This window comes from Phalacrocorax aristotelis, chromosome 1, assembly GCF_949628215.1.
Source record: "Phalacrocorax aristotelis chromosome 1, bGulAri2.1, whole genome shotgun sequence".
Classification (NCBI taxonomy): Eukaryota; Metazoa; Chordata; class Aves; order Suliformes; family Phalacrocoracidae; genus Phalacrocorax; species Phalacrocorax aristotelis.
The window spans coordinates 140693161-140712339 of record NC_134276.1 but is presented as its reverse complement, the minus strand read 5'-3'; the positions used below and the strand labels follow the sequence as shown (position 1 = coordinate 140712339).

At 40.9% G+C, this 19179-nt stretch overlaps 1 protein-coding gene across 1 annotated transcript; it reads left to right on the top strand.

Annotated features, from left to right (window-relative positions):
- The first annotated feature begins 1299 nt into the window (after positions 1–1299).
- FAM118A (family with sequence similarity 118 member A) lies at positions 1300–17749 on the top strand. The gene is given in 12 exon segments (XM_075088120.1): positions 1300–5129; positions 8295–8350; positions 9831–10083; positions 11342–11560; positions 12068–12074; positions 12132–12253; positions 12998–13156; positions 13158–13320; positions 15418–15501; positions 17559–17604; positions 17606–17657; positions 17660–17749. Coding segments are annotated over 12 exon segments (1314 nt in total). The 5' UTR covers positions 1300–5066.
- The last annotated feature ends 1430 nt before the right edge of the window (positions 17750–19179 follow it).

Below are 19179 nucleotides of genomic sequence, written 5' to 3'. Positions count from 1 at the left end.
TTCAAGAATTTACGGGTTACATAGTATTCTACTAGTTAAAGCTGAGGCCTGAAGACCTTGCTATGATAATCCTGCCTGAATGTCTTTTCTGTGATATAATACCTAGAGGTTTCTGCATGAAATAATGCAAGGTAAGTGTCCAAATATCCCTGAGCTGGGATCTGCAATCTTTATTGGAATGATAGCATACATTACAGCAAAACAATTTATTTTAACATGCATTAAATGGGATTTGTAACTGAGATCTCACATCAAAAATCATATACAATACATAATATGGTTCTCATCTGTTATGTTAATCCAAGCAAGTGTAATGTAAATGTGGTGTAATGCTTCATTTCTCTTTAGCCGTACTGCAGGGTATACGCCACGGCAGGTGGCTGGTCGCAATGAACTTTGCTTCTTAAGTAAGATTTCATTTGGCTTGCATCCCTGGACTTAAGTGTTACATTTGCAGCTTCCCCTGTGGGCTTGGTCCTGATTTTGCAGGAATTACAATTATAGACAATCTCAGCTATACCCCCAAATTAGGAGTCAGGCACAGCTACTTAAGCTACAGGAGAGATCATATTACCAGCCAAAGGTTTATTTACCAGAAAATATATAAGCCCTGTGCAGTCAATCACATTATTATTCAAACAATTCCCCAGCTGATCAGTACATCAGCCAGCCAGTCTGACTGGCCACCCCAGGGTCATGGGCTTCCTGTCCTCAGAGCTCCTTTTCGCTGCAGTTCAAGCGAAGTCCAAGATCTTAAACAATGCTTCTCCACTGCACTTTTGCACTGCACACCAGACCCATATGCTGGTCACCTTTATAGCCCTCTGCTTGCTGATTTGTTGATTGTGTTTTTAAGCGTGTTAAATATATGCCTAGGTAAAAGTAGCAGCCCTTGGACCACAAAAGCCCAGACAAGCAGAAAAAAACCCAACCCTCGCTGCTTAGTATCACATCTGATATGTTCTACCACAGCAGAGTAACGCCTCTACTTTTGTCCCAGTTTGTGAATATTTTATTTCTGCAAATATTTTGGCAAACATTTTAAACATCTGGTACTTGACAACCAAGAAAGACCTTTATGCCAGTTCACCAACAGGTTCTTAAAATAACATTCCCAAGGTTCATTTCTCTGACCTAGCTATGTTTTTTACCGAGCAGCAACTTATTCAAACAAAATTTGAGTATTTGCAGTTTCCTGTATGGCTTTCGCTCTGCCCATTCTTTACAGTAATATGTTTGATTTAAATCCATTCCTTCCAGTCTCTACAGTGTTTTATTTCCTTTTACCTTTTTTCTCTCTCTTTTTTTTTTTTCTTCCTTGTACTGTCTTCTCTTTGGCTTTGCTTTTGCTTCTTTTTTTCCATTACATGGCTTTTCTGCCCTTCACACTGCTTCACACATTGTTGCTGTTCAGAACAGGTAAGGGGCTTGTGACAGAGGTCCTTTGGTTTTGTTTTGTTTGTTTGTTGTTTGGGGTTTTGTGTGTGTCAGGAAGGTGCAAAGGACAACCTATTTAATCAAAGGACATTCCAGTCAGTTACACTCCTTAGTTTCTCAGAGCAAACTCCTATATTCAGACTTCATTACAAACAGTTCAAATTAAATTCAAGCTCAGAAAGATGGCAGCCAAGAGAGCTAATTTCCCCCATCATTTACCCTTTTTAATGAATATTTTTTTCCGCATGTGACTATACTGAGGTGATTACACTCTCACTGACGCTGTTACTGGACTCTAGAAAATGCATTTTAATTATAGGAATTTATTATTAATACAATAATTATTAATTTAACAGTTGTTAATTATTGGATTAATTTATTATGGGGGGGGGGGAAAGCCATGGTAAATGGATTGAACAGGTTGTGTTTAATCCCAGAAGGAAGCATACTATAAAATTATATTCTGGCATTTTGTCCTGTATTCAGTGTAGAGCCAAATCCTTTTCTATTAATGCTTATACTGCTATTCAAATAGACCTAAAAAATTTCCTGAGAAGCTGTAGCTTATCATCTCTTCCCTCTCTCATTGAAAGCATAGGACAACAGCAGCAAATTGAACACAGTGAAGAATACTGACTGTCACTCAGACAGTGTGAGAGACGGAGGTGCAAGGAAATGCAGAACTTGCATGTAGTTATCCTCTGTCAAGTAACAGTTGACTGCAGCGAGACCTTGCTGGGATCTGCCACGGAAGATGGGCTATCACCTGGCAAGTTTAAAAGCAAGCTTTAGTGTACACCTGCGGTTACATACAGAGTTATTCTATAGATCATGTCGCTCTGCAGGGCTTATACACATACAGTGCTGGAAATAAAAATTAAAAGGTTGTCTTTGAAAATTAATCTCTTTTCAATCATAGGTAAACTCTAAGTGAACTGACACCAGCTTTTGAAAACATGCTTGGAATTTCTGACAGTATCATTCTTCTTCAAAGCGTTTTAAAAACTATTCTGTTTACAAACATGACAAACTAGTAAGAGCCAGTCAGCTCTGAGGTAGAAAAAAGTAATCGTCTACCAGGGAGTAACCAGCAGTTCCACTGTGCACGTAGAAGGAATTTTATCTGTCAGCAGGGGCAAATTGGCTTCCTGCTATGAAAAAAATTAAGACACGAGTTAGTTGGTGTCTTAAAGATACTTTTCAGCAAGCTCAATAAACTTTCATTACGAGTTTTACATGTTTTCTTTAAAACCGGCAGGCTCTGGCATAATGTAAACTAGGCTTTCCTTTATCGTAACTTATTAAACAGCAGGATGTCAAAAGTAAATGAGTATTACATCTCAGTGCATAAAAACACAGCTGAATAATCAGACTTGTTGCCTCTCCCAGCCAAAACCAACCAGCTGCATTTCTTATCTTGATTACATCACTTCAAGAAATATTTCCAAAGTCTGCAAGAAAGCCCAAAGTAAGCAAGTGAATTAATATATTGTTTAGTACACTTGGATAAACATATGAATTTACTATAATATGAGAGATAAATCTTAGGTTAAATCAAGTGGTAGGCTTCTGTAGTTATTTCATTTAAAATATGTGTTCTGCCTCTTAGAGTTTCTCAATTGTAGCAACGGTACTTGCCTTTCTTCGTTGCTTCTTGAAACTCCTTCTTATTTCAAAGCTTACATGTTTCAACTCACTTCATCATCCTCTTCTCACTGTGACTTTCGCTACTGAACTTTATGCCAACTTTCTTGTAATGGTGTTTGCTTCTCTCTCATACAGTTTGAATAATGACAAGGGAATATAATGAGAAATAATACATTGTTGACTCTTGTTGTAGATTTGGGAAACTATACTAAACCTCCTTTTGATTATACTTTATATGGCTACTTTTGGACCATATTGGATTGAAAAGTATTGATATTCTTTGTCCTCAGTGACTTTCCTAATGCCTTGCAAGGTAATCTGGAGTTTATGTAATTTATTATTATTGTGAGTACTGTTGGGGTTTTAAAATAATAGTTATTGTAGTCTAAGGATATAAAAGGAGCAAGACTTACAGGAAAAGGTAATACGATTTATTAGATTAATTGATTCAGACTGAAAAAACGGAAAAGCACCCCAGGGCCTTACTTCACAAATATTTCCTTTCATCTTACTTTTTAAATTAATGCGAAACAAAGAATAATGGTAGGTATTGTGAACCTACAGCGTGGCTCTGACCTTGAGTCTCAAACTCAGGAAAATATTTAGCAAGTCTTTGAGACTGCTATCTACAGCTGACAAAATATTCTAAGACATTCAGCAAATTATTTAGTAATACATTCCAACGTTATTACAATGCAGTGTCAAATGGCATTCCAAGCTGGATTTCCCACATAGTTTCTGGGGTTTAGGGAGCAGAATATCACCTGGTTCTTTTAAAACACAAGATCTTTGACCTTCAGGGTTACTGAACCCTAAATATCAGCATGTTAAAATATCTTGCTGACTGACTGGCAGTAGCGAAGGGTGAAAGGCAAAGAGCCAGATGCATTGCAGAGCTCCTCTAGCTCAGCCAAACTTCAGTTTCCAGGTAAGACTGGAAGTCCAGGTAAGTCATTACATTCTTTCTTCTCCCTTCCTGTTGTCTCTGATCCTACCCTCCATCTTCCTTACCACAATGAATATGATTCTCCAAATGTTTGTTAAGCCTTTCTAGGGACACTGCAATAGATTAGTAATAGAAAAAAAAAGAAGTGACAAAGTGAGAAGTGATGTCTAGGGAATATTACGTGGACCGTTCACGAGGACACAATGTTCTTATGCAAACAGAGTTAGTGAAGTCAGTGCAGTCAACACAATTATTCTTGCCAAAAGTAACATCAGATATGGAGTATAAACAGTGGGTTTGTGTTTCATCTGTAAGACTGGCCATCCTTATCAAAATTCCTCCTAAAACCATACTATAATACCAATACAATGCTGACATTTAATGAACAAAAGAGAATGTTCAAATCTATCATACAGGCATGCAAAACTTGTGAATCCTGATTGCACCCTGAATTGATAGAAGTGACTGACTGGAGAAGCAAAGAAAATCTTTTAAGACCTACGTTTGGGAAGCTTATGCCAATAAGTACTTCAAGTCATTGGAAGTCTGTAAAACTGTAGTTTTGAAAATTCCAGTTAAGAAATTAAAATCGGAGAATGACACATTTTCAACACAGTTTTGCAACGAGAGTTTGGGGGTGCCATTCCACAATAGTACCCTTAGGCACGACGAGCAGTCTTTACATATCTGACCGCCTGGTTTTCACACGTAGCCGACTCCTCTCGTGAGGCAGTCTCATTAAACCCACAGCATTGCAAAGAGAGCTGGGTGCTGCTGCTGTTAGAAAACAGGGTGGAGCTGAGCTAAATGTTGTTAATCAAATGTCTTAATAAACCACGGTGAAAGAACTTTGGGCTTTTAGGATTTGGCCCAAGAGATTAAAAACTAACCAAGAGAAAAAAAAAAAGGGCAATTTGCAGAGGAGGCGAGCTTTGGCTCTTGGCTTTCCAACGTGACCAGCTGTACGTGCGCAGCAGGCTGCTTTGCTATCCGTGCGGACACCGCGTGCCACTCGCTGTTACCGCATCCCGGCGTCATGCCCGCTTGTGCCCCCGTCAGCACCGACAGCCAAGCCCAGCCGTCAGCGGAGCCGCGGAAGGTAACTCTGCAATCTCTGTTTGCTGTCCTTTGGTCGTCGTCGTGGTGTCGCTTTCTCATCGCCCTGATACTCTCCGTCTTTAATACTTTTACCGTCTCCGTGTAAGTTTTCAGGGCACTAACCCCATTCGCCTTCAGGTTTACCCGTTCATTTTCTCCTGTAACTTGAGAATTGATTCTTCTATTTCGCACAGACTCGTAGGCTGCTAATTTGTATTTTCCCCTGTAAAGCGCTTCAAGCGTTTTTACGGGTGCGTGAACGTCACGCATCTTCCATGAAGAAAGCAAGGCGCCGGAGCGCGCGCGCCGCCTCGCCCAGCACCACCCAGCGGGGCCGGGGGGCGCGGGGGTGTTTGGCCCCGCTGCCGCTCAACCAACCGCGGGGGGTTGAGTGAAACCCTTCGCGTTTTCCCAGCCGGTTTTAATGCGGCGAGCGCTGCCCCCCGGGGCTGGGCCGCACGGCACCAGCCGGGCCCCGCAGGCGGCGGCGGGAGACCCTCGCCCGGGGGTTGGGGGGGAACCGTCTTCGGGCGGAATCTTGCTGCGGGGGCGGCCGTTTCCCAGCCGGCGGGGAAGGCGGAGGGGAGGGGAGGGAGCGGTGGGGGCGCCCGGAGGCGCTGGCCCCGCCCCGGGGGAGGGCGCCGGGGGGGCGGGGCCGCTGTGTCAGGTGGTTGACGCGCGCGGGGCTTCCTTCTGCCGAACGGGACCCGTGCTCAGGGTGCTGCTGTGGGGAGTCGTTTCCAGAGAGAATGGGCGGGCCCCGGGTGGGGAGTGGGAAGAGGTTTTCCTTCGCCCGGCGCTGCCTTTGTGTTGAACATTTGAGGCTGTTTTAGTGTATTAAACTACCTGGAAAAATCGTTTGGTTTCATCAAACTGTTGACCTGAAGTTTCAGTCGGTGAATAGAGCTCTGATTTCGTGGGTAGATCTTTAAATAAAACTTACTTGGTTGGACAGGGAAGAAAATATGAAATTACAATTTGTTCTGATGAGCACTCCTTGCGTGCAGAGCAAAGGCCCAGCTCCCATCTAGCACTTTTCAGGAGTACCTGGATTATAGAGGGGTCTGATTTCCAGGCTGCCCTGAGGAAAGGCAGTGTCCAGTTCTGGGCTCCCCAGTTTACGAAAGACAGGGAACTACTGGAGAGAGTCCAGCAGAGAGCTACCAAGATGATCAGGGGACTGGAGCGTCTCCTTTATGAGGAAAGGCTGAGAGACCTGGGTCTGTTCAGCCTGGAGAAGAGTCTTATCAATACTTATAAATATCTGAAGGGTGGGCATCAAGAGGATGGGGCCGGATTCTTTTCAGTGGTGCCCAATGACAGGACAAGGGGCAACACAGGAAGTTCCACCTGAATATGACAAAAAAACATCTTTACTGGGAGGGTGCCAGAGCAGTGACACAGGCTGCCCAGAGAGGTTGTGGAGTCTCCGTCCCTGAAGACATTCAAAACCTGCCTGGACATGGTGCTGTGCCCCCTGCTCTGGGTGTCCCTGCTCAAGCAGGGGGGCTGGACAAGGTGATCTCCAGAGGTCCCTTCCAACCCCTACCATTCTGTGATTCTGTGAAAAGCAACTGCACATGCCTTCGGTTTGTCCAATGGATCTTTCTAAAAGTAAGCCAGTGATGAATGCTGGTACCCAGGTCCTCTGTTTTCTCTAGGTATGCTCACTGAAGAAGTGTGTTTTACATCTAACATGATAATATTCAAGACTAGTCACAATTACTCAAAGGCATGGAGATATTTCAACTCTATCATTTGCAGCCATTTAGCTGTCACAGGTTGGTGATAACTGCTGCTGCTTATTTGTGCAGCTTCTTCTGCAACTTAAAGGGATAAAAGGAAACAGTGGGGTATAAAATGTTAGTACTGACTGTGTCCTGTGGTGAGATGCTTATTTTATTAATTTTGCTAAATTATTAATGTAATTATTAAAGCTTTCTTGAGGATTCTTTCTCAAATACTTCACTGGATAGGGTTACAAAATAATGCAGTCTTTTTTCAGAGTAAATAAATTGCACTTCCTTCGTGTGTTGTTTTGCATTGTGAACTCATAACTTTCCCACATGTAAAGGCATCTTGTCCTCTAGATTTTGAAGTGGTTTGCTCTAGATAGGTTTATTGCTCTGGATTTTGAATACACTAATGTTCTTCAGATGATAGTGTCACATCTTTGTAGGATACTGTCAGTGAAGGAAGGGAGCATGGAGAAAATAAATATTACAAGAAGAAAAGATGTTTCCACTTGAAAAGACATCCTGGGTGTCTTTGTAGAAGAGATCTGTGAGTTTTCCTCAGAAATTAGGATGTCCCTCTATCACAGGATTATGGTTTTTTTTGTTTTGTTCTTTTTGGGTTTTTCTCCAGTCAAATGATGTCCAAACTTAGGGTTCTTGCTTCCAAATTAGCTTCCAGCATGTGAACCTGAGAGCTGGCAAGTCGCCTTATGAGCCATAGGGTCTGGCAGAATCCTTATTTGAGGGATTAGGGTCTGCAATCTCCACAATCACAAACTAAGATGTATTTCAAAGCCAAACAAAAAGTACATCCTTATAAAAACAAAATGAAGAATTAAGGTAATGAAACTTGGAGATTTCTGAGTAACGATAATGCAGCCAAGTTCTCTTGCCAAGATGCAGTCCTTCTTATGCTTTAGACGTAAGATAATACAGATGATACAGAAATAAGTTTTTATTTAAAATACTTGCTGAGAAACAAAACTTTCATGTTACATGGTCTGGTAGAGTAGCCACGTGGCAGGCATAGGGCCTCTCATGATGATTATGGGTTGCAGAAGTCCGGTTTCCACAAACTTGGTTGAATCAACTGATTATTTTGAAAACAATAAATTTGATAAATTAATTCATTTACTTGAATGAACATTTTAGTGGGAATGATAAATTTTTCAGCTGCATGAATAGCCATATCTCTGTTAGCTTCAAAATGTCGATTGACCGAGCTTAAATAGAGCTGTGGTAGGTTTGCGAACTCACACTTTGTCAGCTTTGTTTCTGTCAGTGTGTTGCTTAATTGGGATGTGATATACAGAGCCTTGGTTTTAAAATACTTGATAAGAATACATAGAAAATACTAACAGTCTGGTTTTAATTTTGGCCTTTTTAAAAGTAGAGGCATTAAGAATTATTTTACCTCTTGTTTTACTTAGGGCTCAGAGGTGGATTCATCAGAACGATCAACCATTAGAAGTGAGCAGAAATCCAGGTAACTTGCGTTGCAAAGGTTATGCAAAACTGTCTCCTAACGAAAATCTGAAAACACAGAGGAAATACATTACTTGAAATTGGATATGAGAACAACATCATGCTTGAAAAGTTGCAGTGATCCCCAAAACTAGTTTCTGCACTGACCGAGTGCTTCATGCTCAGTTAAGCTGTTCGTGTTAAAGAAATAATATACCTCCTGAGAGGAAACAGTTTGTGCTGAATGTAGCAGGAAGGCACGGGGATTGTCAGCAACATATTCTTTGCAGGCACTAGCTAGCAACCTTGTCTACCTGTTTATTAATTGCTTTGCTTGAGGCCATTTCAAGTTAAACATTATAGTTTTAGCTAGATAGTTTCAGATGATTGTAAACTAAGAGGTGTTAAACATCCATATCAGCAGGAATTACAAATGTGTAAAGGTAGTTTTGAAAGTCAAGGGAATTGTAAGGTTCTGTGTTACTGGAATATTTGTTCGTATGTGGTGATTTCACTGTATGGTTTAAATGCGTTTTCACTTCTTTGCAAAGTAATCATGAAAGCCAGACTTGCCCACAGTTTCTTGTGCTGGATTGCGCAGTGAATGCTGATGCAGCACCAAACACGTGTTCAAGAGTCATCTGTAGTCAGTAACATCTGATTAGCGGGCTCGATGAACCCCTGATCTGGACAAGCATGATGGTTGTTATGTTCATGTATCCTAAAGTGAGAATAAATGAGAATAAAATATACTGCTTTTTCCCAGAGAAACAACGATCTGTTTCTTTATTTTGGCTTGTCCCTTTGAAGTAGCTCTACTTACTTTCTATCACACATGCATGAAGTAAATCATCAGACAGTCCTCTGACTACTTCCTGAATGGCAGGAAGATGTGCCAGGGGAGGTTTAGGTTGGGTATTAGGAAAAGGTTCTTCACCCAGAGGGTGGTGGAGCACTGGAACAGGCTCCCCAGGGAGGCAGTCACTGCACCAAGCCTGACAACATTCAAGACGCACTTGGACAACACCCTCAGAGACATGGTGTGAATTTTGGGGTTGCCCTGTGCAGGGACAGGAGTTGGACTTGATGATTCTTGTGGGTCCCTGCCAACTCAGGACATTCTGTGGTTCTAATTTTTTCAAAATTTCATTTGAAGTGGTGGTTGGCTGGCCCAGTGGACCAAGAATTGGTAATTGTCAATTTGGATCTCAAAGACATTAGTGATTTGAAGTTGTTGCCATTTTTGGCTTAAATTAATTATGCACACTTACTTGTCTAAAATGACAAAAAGACTTAAAGTACATTGATGGTTTGGAGAAGGCTGTGAACTGCTGCCAATACCATGCTTCCGCGTAGAAATGGAGCACCTGGTTCCTTTTGGTTGGTTAGTATTTTGCACAAGCATAAATAGTTCATTTGGACTTCCTGAGCCAGTTATGACATCTTCAGACAAGTTAGAAAATGCACCATAAAAATGAAGATTTTTGGGTTTTGTTTTAAAGAAAATTCTTACAAAGTCTAATAAGAAAGCAGCCTCGGGACCTTCTCCTGGTAATTGGAACTGGGGTAAGTGCTGCAGCAGGACCAGGAATCCCAGCGCTGTGCTCCTGGAGAAGCTGTGCTGAGGCTGTAATTGAAGCAGCTGAGCAGCTGGAGGTGCTTCCTCTGGGAGAAGTTGCTGAATTTTTAAAAAAAGTAATCAAAGATAGAGACCTGCTTGTGGTTGCACATGATCTCATCAGGAAAATGTCACCAGTGACTGTAACTTACATTGATTTCTAAAATTATGATGTACTTTTGTTTCCGACAAAAATTCTTTTCATCTTTCTAAAACTTGAAAATGTTCTGGTAAAAATTGAAATTTTGATGGTAATCATACAGGACACTGTACACTTTAGAGAGGCTGAAAAATCCTTGGGTTTTAGCGTAAGCAAGCTTACAAGCGCAAGTAAGCATAACTAATGCAGGCAAGAGTCCTGACTATTAAATATTCGCCATAATGCCTCTTGGAACTGAAAGAGGAATTTATAGCTCTGCTGGCTGAGATACCCTGAAAATACAGGCAGACCTTAACCCTGCTGATAGCCTTAGATCACACAGGCTTAATGACCGCTGCAGCTCACACTTCACTGAAGACAGTCTGTACATGCCCGGTTTCTCAGCCATTCAGGTTCCAGAGATTTTCAGATGGTCTTGATAGGTTTGCCAAGTCTTCTAGTTGAACTAATTCGGGTGACATACATACTGCGAAGTTGTAGGATGTGTTGAGCGTTTTGCAACCTGTGGTGAGCTTCTCTACAGGCAAAGTATAATAATAACCTCTCTCTTTTGGGAGGAGCCTGCATGTATGGTTAGGCTTCGTAGCAGATTTAACGATTAATATATTTTTCTCAACCAGGAAGAGGGAAAAAAAGAGTGTGGTGTTGAGAAAAAACCCTTTAACAGACTGTGAATCCAAGGAATGATAATTTTAGTACAGAATCTGATTTTCAAAGAAGTAAAAGCATATAGAGAAAGGTGAGGTTTCCATGTAGTTAGGCCAGTAACTACACTGGGCTTATAAGGACATTTGTTCTGTGTGTAATACAGTTTATGGAATAGGAAGCCTGCATATTTTATAGAATTGTTACACGTTCCTGTCAGTCGCAGCAGATACTCTGGACTAACGTAGCCTACTCTTTTAGGAAAGCATAGCTTTGCATTTATTTGGAAGTGACGAGCGAGGATTTCACTGTAGCAAAAGTTTTGTTTTATTGTGCCTGTATCACAAGCTTTCTTGGGAAAACCAGACTATTATTTTGAGCTACCTTAAGTGGAGCCAAGAGCATCTGCATAATTTGAGATTGTTTTTGATGGTTTTGTGCATTCAGACCTTTATACTTTGTATACCATGTAAGCCTCTTCTAAAGAAATGCTGTGGCATTAAGTAGACAAACGATGTGGGTTTTCTGTTGGAGGCATTTATAATGGTGCACATGGTCCTCATGACGCATTTGTATTTTTCTGTCTTCAGCGTACTGGGGGTACAAAGCCCAACTTCTTCCAGGACTGCTTAATGGAGGTGTTCGATAATTTAGAACACATTCAGAATCCTGTTGTTCTGCAATTGATCCCGAAACGCATGGAGAGAGGCACAACGGTTCAGACTACAAACTATGATAATTTACTTGAAATATTTGGTCAGCAACAGGGTAAGCCTATGGAATCTTTACACTTGAAAGATAAGGATAAGGTATGACGAGAGGAGTAAAATTTTTAGACTTATAAGAGCAGGCAGCTCATAAGCTTCACTGAGAGATATTTTCCTGTTTAATGAGTGTCAAGGCTAAAACTTCTTAATTAGTGAAGCATGACTATAAGATAACAGCGGATGCACAGACATTTATTTTACGTGTCGTCTTATTCTGAATGATCTGGTAACAGTTACCAAAGAGGATTTCAGTGACACACTTATTAACCAATTCTGCTCCCCCACTCCCTGGAAAAACCCACAAACTTAGTTAACTTTGGTGAAGTGGTTGTTACAATTGCAAATATGATTTCACCTAGCTGGTAGTTAATTTGCTCTTCATATCTTTCCTGTCAGCGCTGCTGGAACTTGCTTCTTGGTTGAATGCATTATTATAAAGCAAGCTGTGTAATTAGTAATTAAAATTATCTCTTGCTGCAGAAAAGTGCAAAAGAAATTATTTCTGCTTTAAGTGGTTTTATAAATTAGGGCAGCTGGATATTTTTACAGATTCTCAGTTACTGTAATGTATTATAGTAAAACAAAAGAATGTAACTTGTGTGATTCGCTTTAGGTTCTTCAGCAGGTCATATAAAATACGGAGTTCTTCATATTCACGGCTTATAAACAGACCCCTGTGGAATGGTGCTAGATTCCTTGGGCTATAAAGATGTTACTCTAGATCCTGAAGTCCTGGTTTGTGTCATCTTTAAAATTCTTACTATGTTTTGCCGAACTATTTTATTGTAATCACTGAATACACATTACCTGAGGCTAGGGTTTTGTCAGATGATATAGAAAGTAATTGAGGCCCAGAAAAATGGCTGTTATTCAGAAAGCCAGCTATGTTGCTAAGGCAATGTGTGCTTTTGTATAGTGCTTCTTTGTAAATCACAATCAAAACCCTCAGTTTTATGCCATAGTTTTATAGTTCTTTGTGTTTATCTCATGAAGGAACAGTAGCCCCAAAGTATTAGACACCAGAATAAGGATTCATCACCATCTGATTGCTTGGATTCAGTTTTTTAGGGGCTTAAACTGTTACCAGCTCTGGATCCTGGACTTAATGTCATACCTTAGGTATTTTAAGAAGTCAAACATTTGGTCAAGAATATTAATTTTCCTTATTTACAGATTGACCTAAAGGGAGCCTAATATTCTGTCATAATAATTCTTTCAATTTAAAATTCCCTTACTGGGAATATTTACTTGCGTACTTGATTTTGTATGATACCTCTGATTATGAGTATAAATCTTTTTGTAGAAACAGCGCTTATGAAATGTCAGTTTGCTCCGATCCTAAAACAGAAGCTTAATTCAGTTCAGTAGCAATGTCTGCTCTGCTCCTCCTTTTAAGTCTGCCATATTTTAAAAGTTTTTACCTTGTCCTTTTGACTACTGAAGTAAACGTAGCTTTTGTGTGTTTATATTTCTTAACAGAATTTTTTTCAAAATTTGTATCAAACCGAACGTTTTTGGTTCTTGGGCTGCAGAGAGACTCTGCGTAATCAGATATTCCAAGCTCTTTTTCTTTATACTGTAAAGAATAAAGTGGATTTAGAACATTATATGTTGGTGCTTAAAGAAAATGAAGACCACTTTTTTTAAGCTCCAGGCAGATATGCTGCTGCACGGAACAGAAGTAGTGTCCTACAGGGACTGCTTTAAGCAATTCCCAGAGTATGTACAAGATCTCACTGCTCAAATCTGCAAGCAGAGAAGTCCAGGTAAAGTATCCTCTTTAACAGGGAATTTTTCAGTAGGTACGTAGCAGGATGCTGTGTCAGAACAACCAGCAGTTGCTCTGAAGCGTTGACCTTATGCATAGCTAGCAGAAGGCCTGTGCAGCATCTTTGCTCATGAATGGCATGCAGAGTTGGAATGTACAAAACTTTAACCAAATTTCTTTCTGTAAGGTCTGTGGATTCTTGCAGATTTAATCTTTAATTCTGAATTTGTCCTCTTGTTAGCATTTGGTTAAGATGTTTACTTTGTGTATTTTTTGGTGTGAACTACTCCGGTATATGGAGTATTACATGATATGAAAAATGACGTGTCAGTAAAAGAGACTAAAAGAATTGAAGGAATTGACTGGTGGGATAAGCTGGTTGAGCCACAATATCTGATGAAGCATAGAACGGGAAATGAAATCAGCACACGCAAGAGTGTTGGGACTTACACAGTTAGGGCTAGCGGGGAGGAAACCTGAGTGTGGGGGTCAGGTTTTGTGACAATAAAACAGAAGAGTGTGTGGAATAACACCCCATTTGTGACAGTGAATGGCATTCTGTAGAGGGTGTTTAATGCTAAAATGGGATCTCAATACCTTTGCTGAAGGCAACAGTCATGCATCGGCACGGAGCTTAATTTTACTAACTAGATCCATTCACCTACTTCCCCCCCACTCCCTTCCATCCTGTTGTCTCTCAGCTCCTAAGATTCTTTAGCTGTAAGAATGAAGAGCCTTTAATACAAAACCAGGGAAGAACAACAACTGTATGTTGGAGAAAAGAGATTTCATTAATGTTTTCCAAACAAGGACAGTTCTACCATGGCTTATCCAGAGAACGGAGGGAAAAAGCTGGAGTAAATGACCTCGGGAAGAATACTGTTTCACAGCTCTTCTATTTTTCATGTCAGTGAAACCATTTTGTCTCAAATCACTCCCAAGTGGTGCATAGCAGGAACCTTCCCCTTGCCCTCCCTAAAAGAAAATTGCAGGTGTAGGCCCAAGTCATATAATGGTTTTTGTAACTGGATGAATATTACATTTAGACAGGATTAAATTTTTCTTTCCATGAAGGCTAGAAAAAATATCTAGCACTGCATCCAGGTTTCAGGAAGTTTGTCTGCAGTGTAGGCACCTAAAAATAAGCTGGGGTGCAATTTCAGACACTGAAGTAACCTCAGCCTGCTAGTTTGTTCTACTGCTGTTGATGGATGCGATGGACATACTTTTCATAGTGTGAGCAGTGTCTCAAGCCTGTTGAGTCTGGAGTATCCAATTTATTGCAAAGCAGCCATTGATACCAAAACAGGGTGGGAGATACATTTACATAAGCTCTAGATGGAAATGACCGCAAAAGCAGACTATAATGCTCCCCTTTTTGTTCAGCGGAATTACTGATAGGCATAATACTTGCAAGAGAGGGCACCTTACTCTGACTTCAAAATCTTGTTGATCTCATTTAGAAGTCAAGGTCCTGAACAAAACTATTTTCAAATGCGCGTAACTGCTCTTTGCATTACCGAACTGTCAGGTTTCATTTTTTTAATGCTTATTTACAAACTCTCTTTTAAAAAATAGCACCCATGTACTTGTATTTTGGAATACGTAGCAAGTAAAAAATAAATTAAAAAAGAGGAATTATTCCTTAACAGACTTGTATAATACTCCACAAAAGGTACATCTAGGGTTTTAAGTGATGGATGTCCTGATTTTGAAGGAATTTCCCTTCATTTTTACTGTCCAGGTATGCTGCTTATACTTTCAACAGTAGCTCACACCAAGAATTTTTTTCCATTGAATAAGGGATCCAAACTTTTAAACACAGCTTTTCACCTGTGAAGTCCACAGGCATCATCATGCAAAATGAAGAATTATTTTCTTCAAAAGGCAGCTGTACAATTAGCTACTCTCTGTTTAATACATTAGTACCAGAGTTCAGTGCTGGGGAAGAACTCAACGTCACAAAACTGGTGCAGACTTTCAGTAGGGTTAGTGTTATAATTCAGAACCCAAATACAAGAACCCCAGTGGACCAGTTTTGTGTTTGATATTTGGTGCTTGTAATAAAAAGTCTACAAAGCACACATAAGTAGCAACATGAAAACATTTTTTCCCCCCTCTCCCTCCACAGGAACTTCATGTATGGACTGTGCTAAAAGGAAGCTAGGAGAAAAAGGCACTGACTCTCCTAAGAGAATCAAGCAGCCAGATAATGGTGTACCTACTATTTAATGGAAACAAAAAAACCCCAAACAACAACAAAAAAAAAAAAAAAAAAAAAAACCAAAACCCAACCCAGAAGCTTTTTAACAGTAGGTGTTTTATTGCTGCTGCATGGAAAGTTTTGAGCTGAGTATTTCCATGGTTTTAAGTGGAATAAAGACTGTGCATTTTAGCCTTTTTCTCCTCTAGATATGTAAATGCATCATGTAGGTAAAGCTTGAGAATCATACCTAGTCATGCTTAGGTGACTAAAACTGAATCTGCAGGGTCATTTAGAAGCGGGTGCAACTATTCTCTGCCTGTTCTTCCAGCCAGTTGGACCAAGCTCTTACCAAGGTGAAGCCACAACAGAGGTAATATTTGAATCTGTCAGAAATTACTTTTGGCATACCTGTGACTATCTGTTAGTTGTCTTTTAAAATGAAGGGTTTTCTATTATTTTCTCATCAGCTGAATTGCAGTTAGGCTGCTGGAGGCTGAACTCTTTAGGGGTCTGTCAGCACAAGGCTGCTCGCAAGCTTCAAATTCAGATCCCTTAGCTGTTAGGAACAAGATTGTTTAATATTTATAGAACCTGCATCATGAGAACCTTTTACATTTTAACTCTTTTACACTTTTGCCATGAGTACTTGTTTTCATTTGTCAGTCTGTTAAGGCATGCGATCACATGGGGGGAAAAGGATGTATTATTAATGTAGCAGCAAAGACACACCATATTTACATAGAATCATTAAGGTTGGAAGAAACTTCTAAATTCATCAAGTCCAACTGTGAAACGAACACCCCCATGCCTCCTAAACCATACCCTGAAGTCCCATGTCTGCATGTTTTCTGAACACCTCCAGGGATGGTGACTCCACCACTTCTCTGGGCAGCCTCTTGCAACGCCTGACCACTCCTTCAGTGAAGAAATTTTAAGACCATTTCCTCTCATCCTACTGCTTGTTACCTGGGAGAAGAGACCAACACCCACCTCATGTCAACCTCCTTTCAGGTAGTTATAGAGAGCGATACAGTCTCCCCTCAGCCTCCTCTTCTCCAGGCTAAAACAACCCAGCTCCCTCAGCTGCTCCTCACAAGACCTGCTCTCCAGACCCTTCACCAGCTTTGTTGCCTTCCTCTGGACATGCTCTGGCACCTCGATGTCCTTCTTGCAGTGAGGGGCCCAAAACTGAACACAGTATTCGAGATGCAGCCTCACCAGTGCCGAGTACAGGGGCACGATCATGGCCCTACTCCTGCTGGCCACACTATTGCTGACACAAGCCAGGATGCCGTTGGCCTTCTTGGCGACCTGGGCACGCTGCTGGCTCATGTTCAGCCAGCTGTTGACCAACACCCCCAGGCCCTTTTCCACCGGGCAGCTTTCCAGCCACTCTTCCCCAAGCCCATAGCGTTGCATGGGGTTGTTGGGACCCAAGTGCAGGACCCGGCACTTGGCCTTGTTAAACCTCATGCAGTTGGCCTTGGCCCATCCATCCAGCCTGTCCAGGTCCCTCTGCAGAGCCTTCCTAACCTCGAGCAGATCAATGCTCCTGCACAACTATTGTCTGCAAAATTACTGAGGGCGCACTTGATCCCCTCATGCAGATGATTGATAAAGATATTAAACAAGACTGGCCCCAAAACTGGGCCCTGGGGAACACAGCTTGTGACAGGCCACCAACTGGATTTAGCTCAGCCACCCAGCCAGTTTTTTACCCAGTTTTCACATGGGGGCTTACTGACCTATTTGCAGTGTGTTTCTATGGAAATATTTTAAATGTTGTTTAAATCTCAGAATATGCCGCCAGTTATCTCAGAAAGCAGATAATAGATAGTTTTGATGCAGGAGAATTAAAACCAGTTAGTATCTAATTGTATGTTTGTAGACAGTTTCTAGTGTATAAGTTTGACTTCAGTTGAACTACTCAAATGATTAAGGTTAGGCACCGCGTAACTGTTCTTCTGAGGTGCTCTTACTTCACCTACCACTGAACCGTTTCAGCACTAAACTGACCTAATTACTGGTCCAGTTGCCAATACAGGTAGTCATCTGCGATTTTGTAGTCAGCTGCCTCACACCTCAGTGTCTTCAGGAGAGCATGTTCAGGAGCACTTTGTTCTGATACCAGCACATTCCTATCTGGCAGTCCTGGAGGGTTGGGAGGTTACTTCAGTCAGGTTTCTCTGCTTATGTTCCCTGTGGATTTGATCTGTTACGCATTCTGAGATAACATCACACTATAATGAGGTATTAACAGGGAGTGGAAGGGATGGTCTGTCAGATGACCTTTCTGTCTGAATTCTAGTATGTCAACTCTTTACTCCCACATCAGAAAAACAATTTCTGCTTGTTCTCTAGTACATATGTGTGCAAAATGAAAAGCTTAGAAGTGATGTGCGTGCTTCTTTCTAGACCAGCAACTACTGTGATGGGTAGAGTTGATGTGGTGTGGAAGTCTTTGTCCCTGTTCTGAAGTAGGTAAAGATCTGAAGACATTTTGCCTAGAAAAGCAATCTGGAACAATGCATCCACATTGACTCTTGTCCCTTCTATGCCAGAAGAAAACATCCAGTCGTCTTCCAGTGTTGACAGTCTGGAAACCATACTTGGGTTTTAGTATGTGAGATATTTGAGATCACAATTATCAGTTCTCAAGGTTTCAGATGTATTTTTTAAAAGGTTAACATCAAAAGCAAAGCCCACCTGAATATAGACTCTACTCATGCTTTCCCCTTTGAGAGGTCATATTTATGCATACATTGCTTTTGAAAATTAAGTCTTTTAGCATCACATATAGCATTATCTGTAAGACACTGGCCTCTAAAATTTGCTTCCCTAGTCAGCGTGAATTGGCTGTTTTGAAAAGTGGCCAGTCATGCTCTTTTGGATACTGATGTATCAGCTTGGAACATTTTAATTGTTGCTTCAAGCGGCAGCAAAATTAATCTGATGAGCCAAGATATTTACGACCCTGATTATGGCAACTTTTTAAGCCCAACCCTAAAGTCACGTGAGGACAACCCTACGTCATGTAACTCCTTATCTTGGGCTTGAAGTCAGGGCCACATTAGGAAATCACATCCCCTCCCTTTGGTAAGGATCTGCTTACACCTAAGCATTGGCGGTTCTTCCATTTTGTAGACATTGCTGAAGCCCCTGACTCAAGTCCCATTTATTTGTATCCTGAAAAAGCAGATAAGTAAGGGGTTATTTTAATTCCTAACAAACACAATATGAAGGTAGAAATGCCCAGTTTCGGTTTTTTATTTCCATCGCCCCAGTCAAAGAACAGATTTTAGTCATCTTAGGGATGCGATTGCCTTGCAGCTACCTTAGGATTGAAAATATAGTCAAAAGGGACAGAACCTGAGACTTGTCTGTTCCATTTATCTGTTAAGTGAAAGAGTAACTTGTTTAAGGCCCTGTTCAAATTACTACCCAAGTATTGTGAAAGAACTAACCATACAAACTGGCATGTTCAGTGATGTTTGCCAATTCTACTGTAGATGGCTCGTTTTGTACTTACTTCATAACTTTATTTTTTAAATAGGAATAAAATAATTACTGAAAACAAACTTGTTGATCATTTATTATCCTGTTTTGCTCAAGCTGTGTAATGAAGGTGATAGGACATCTTTGATGGTGGCATACAGTCTTAATAAAATATTTAAAGCCAATAGCCCA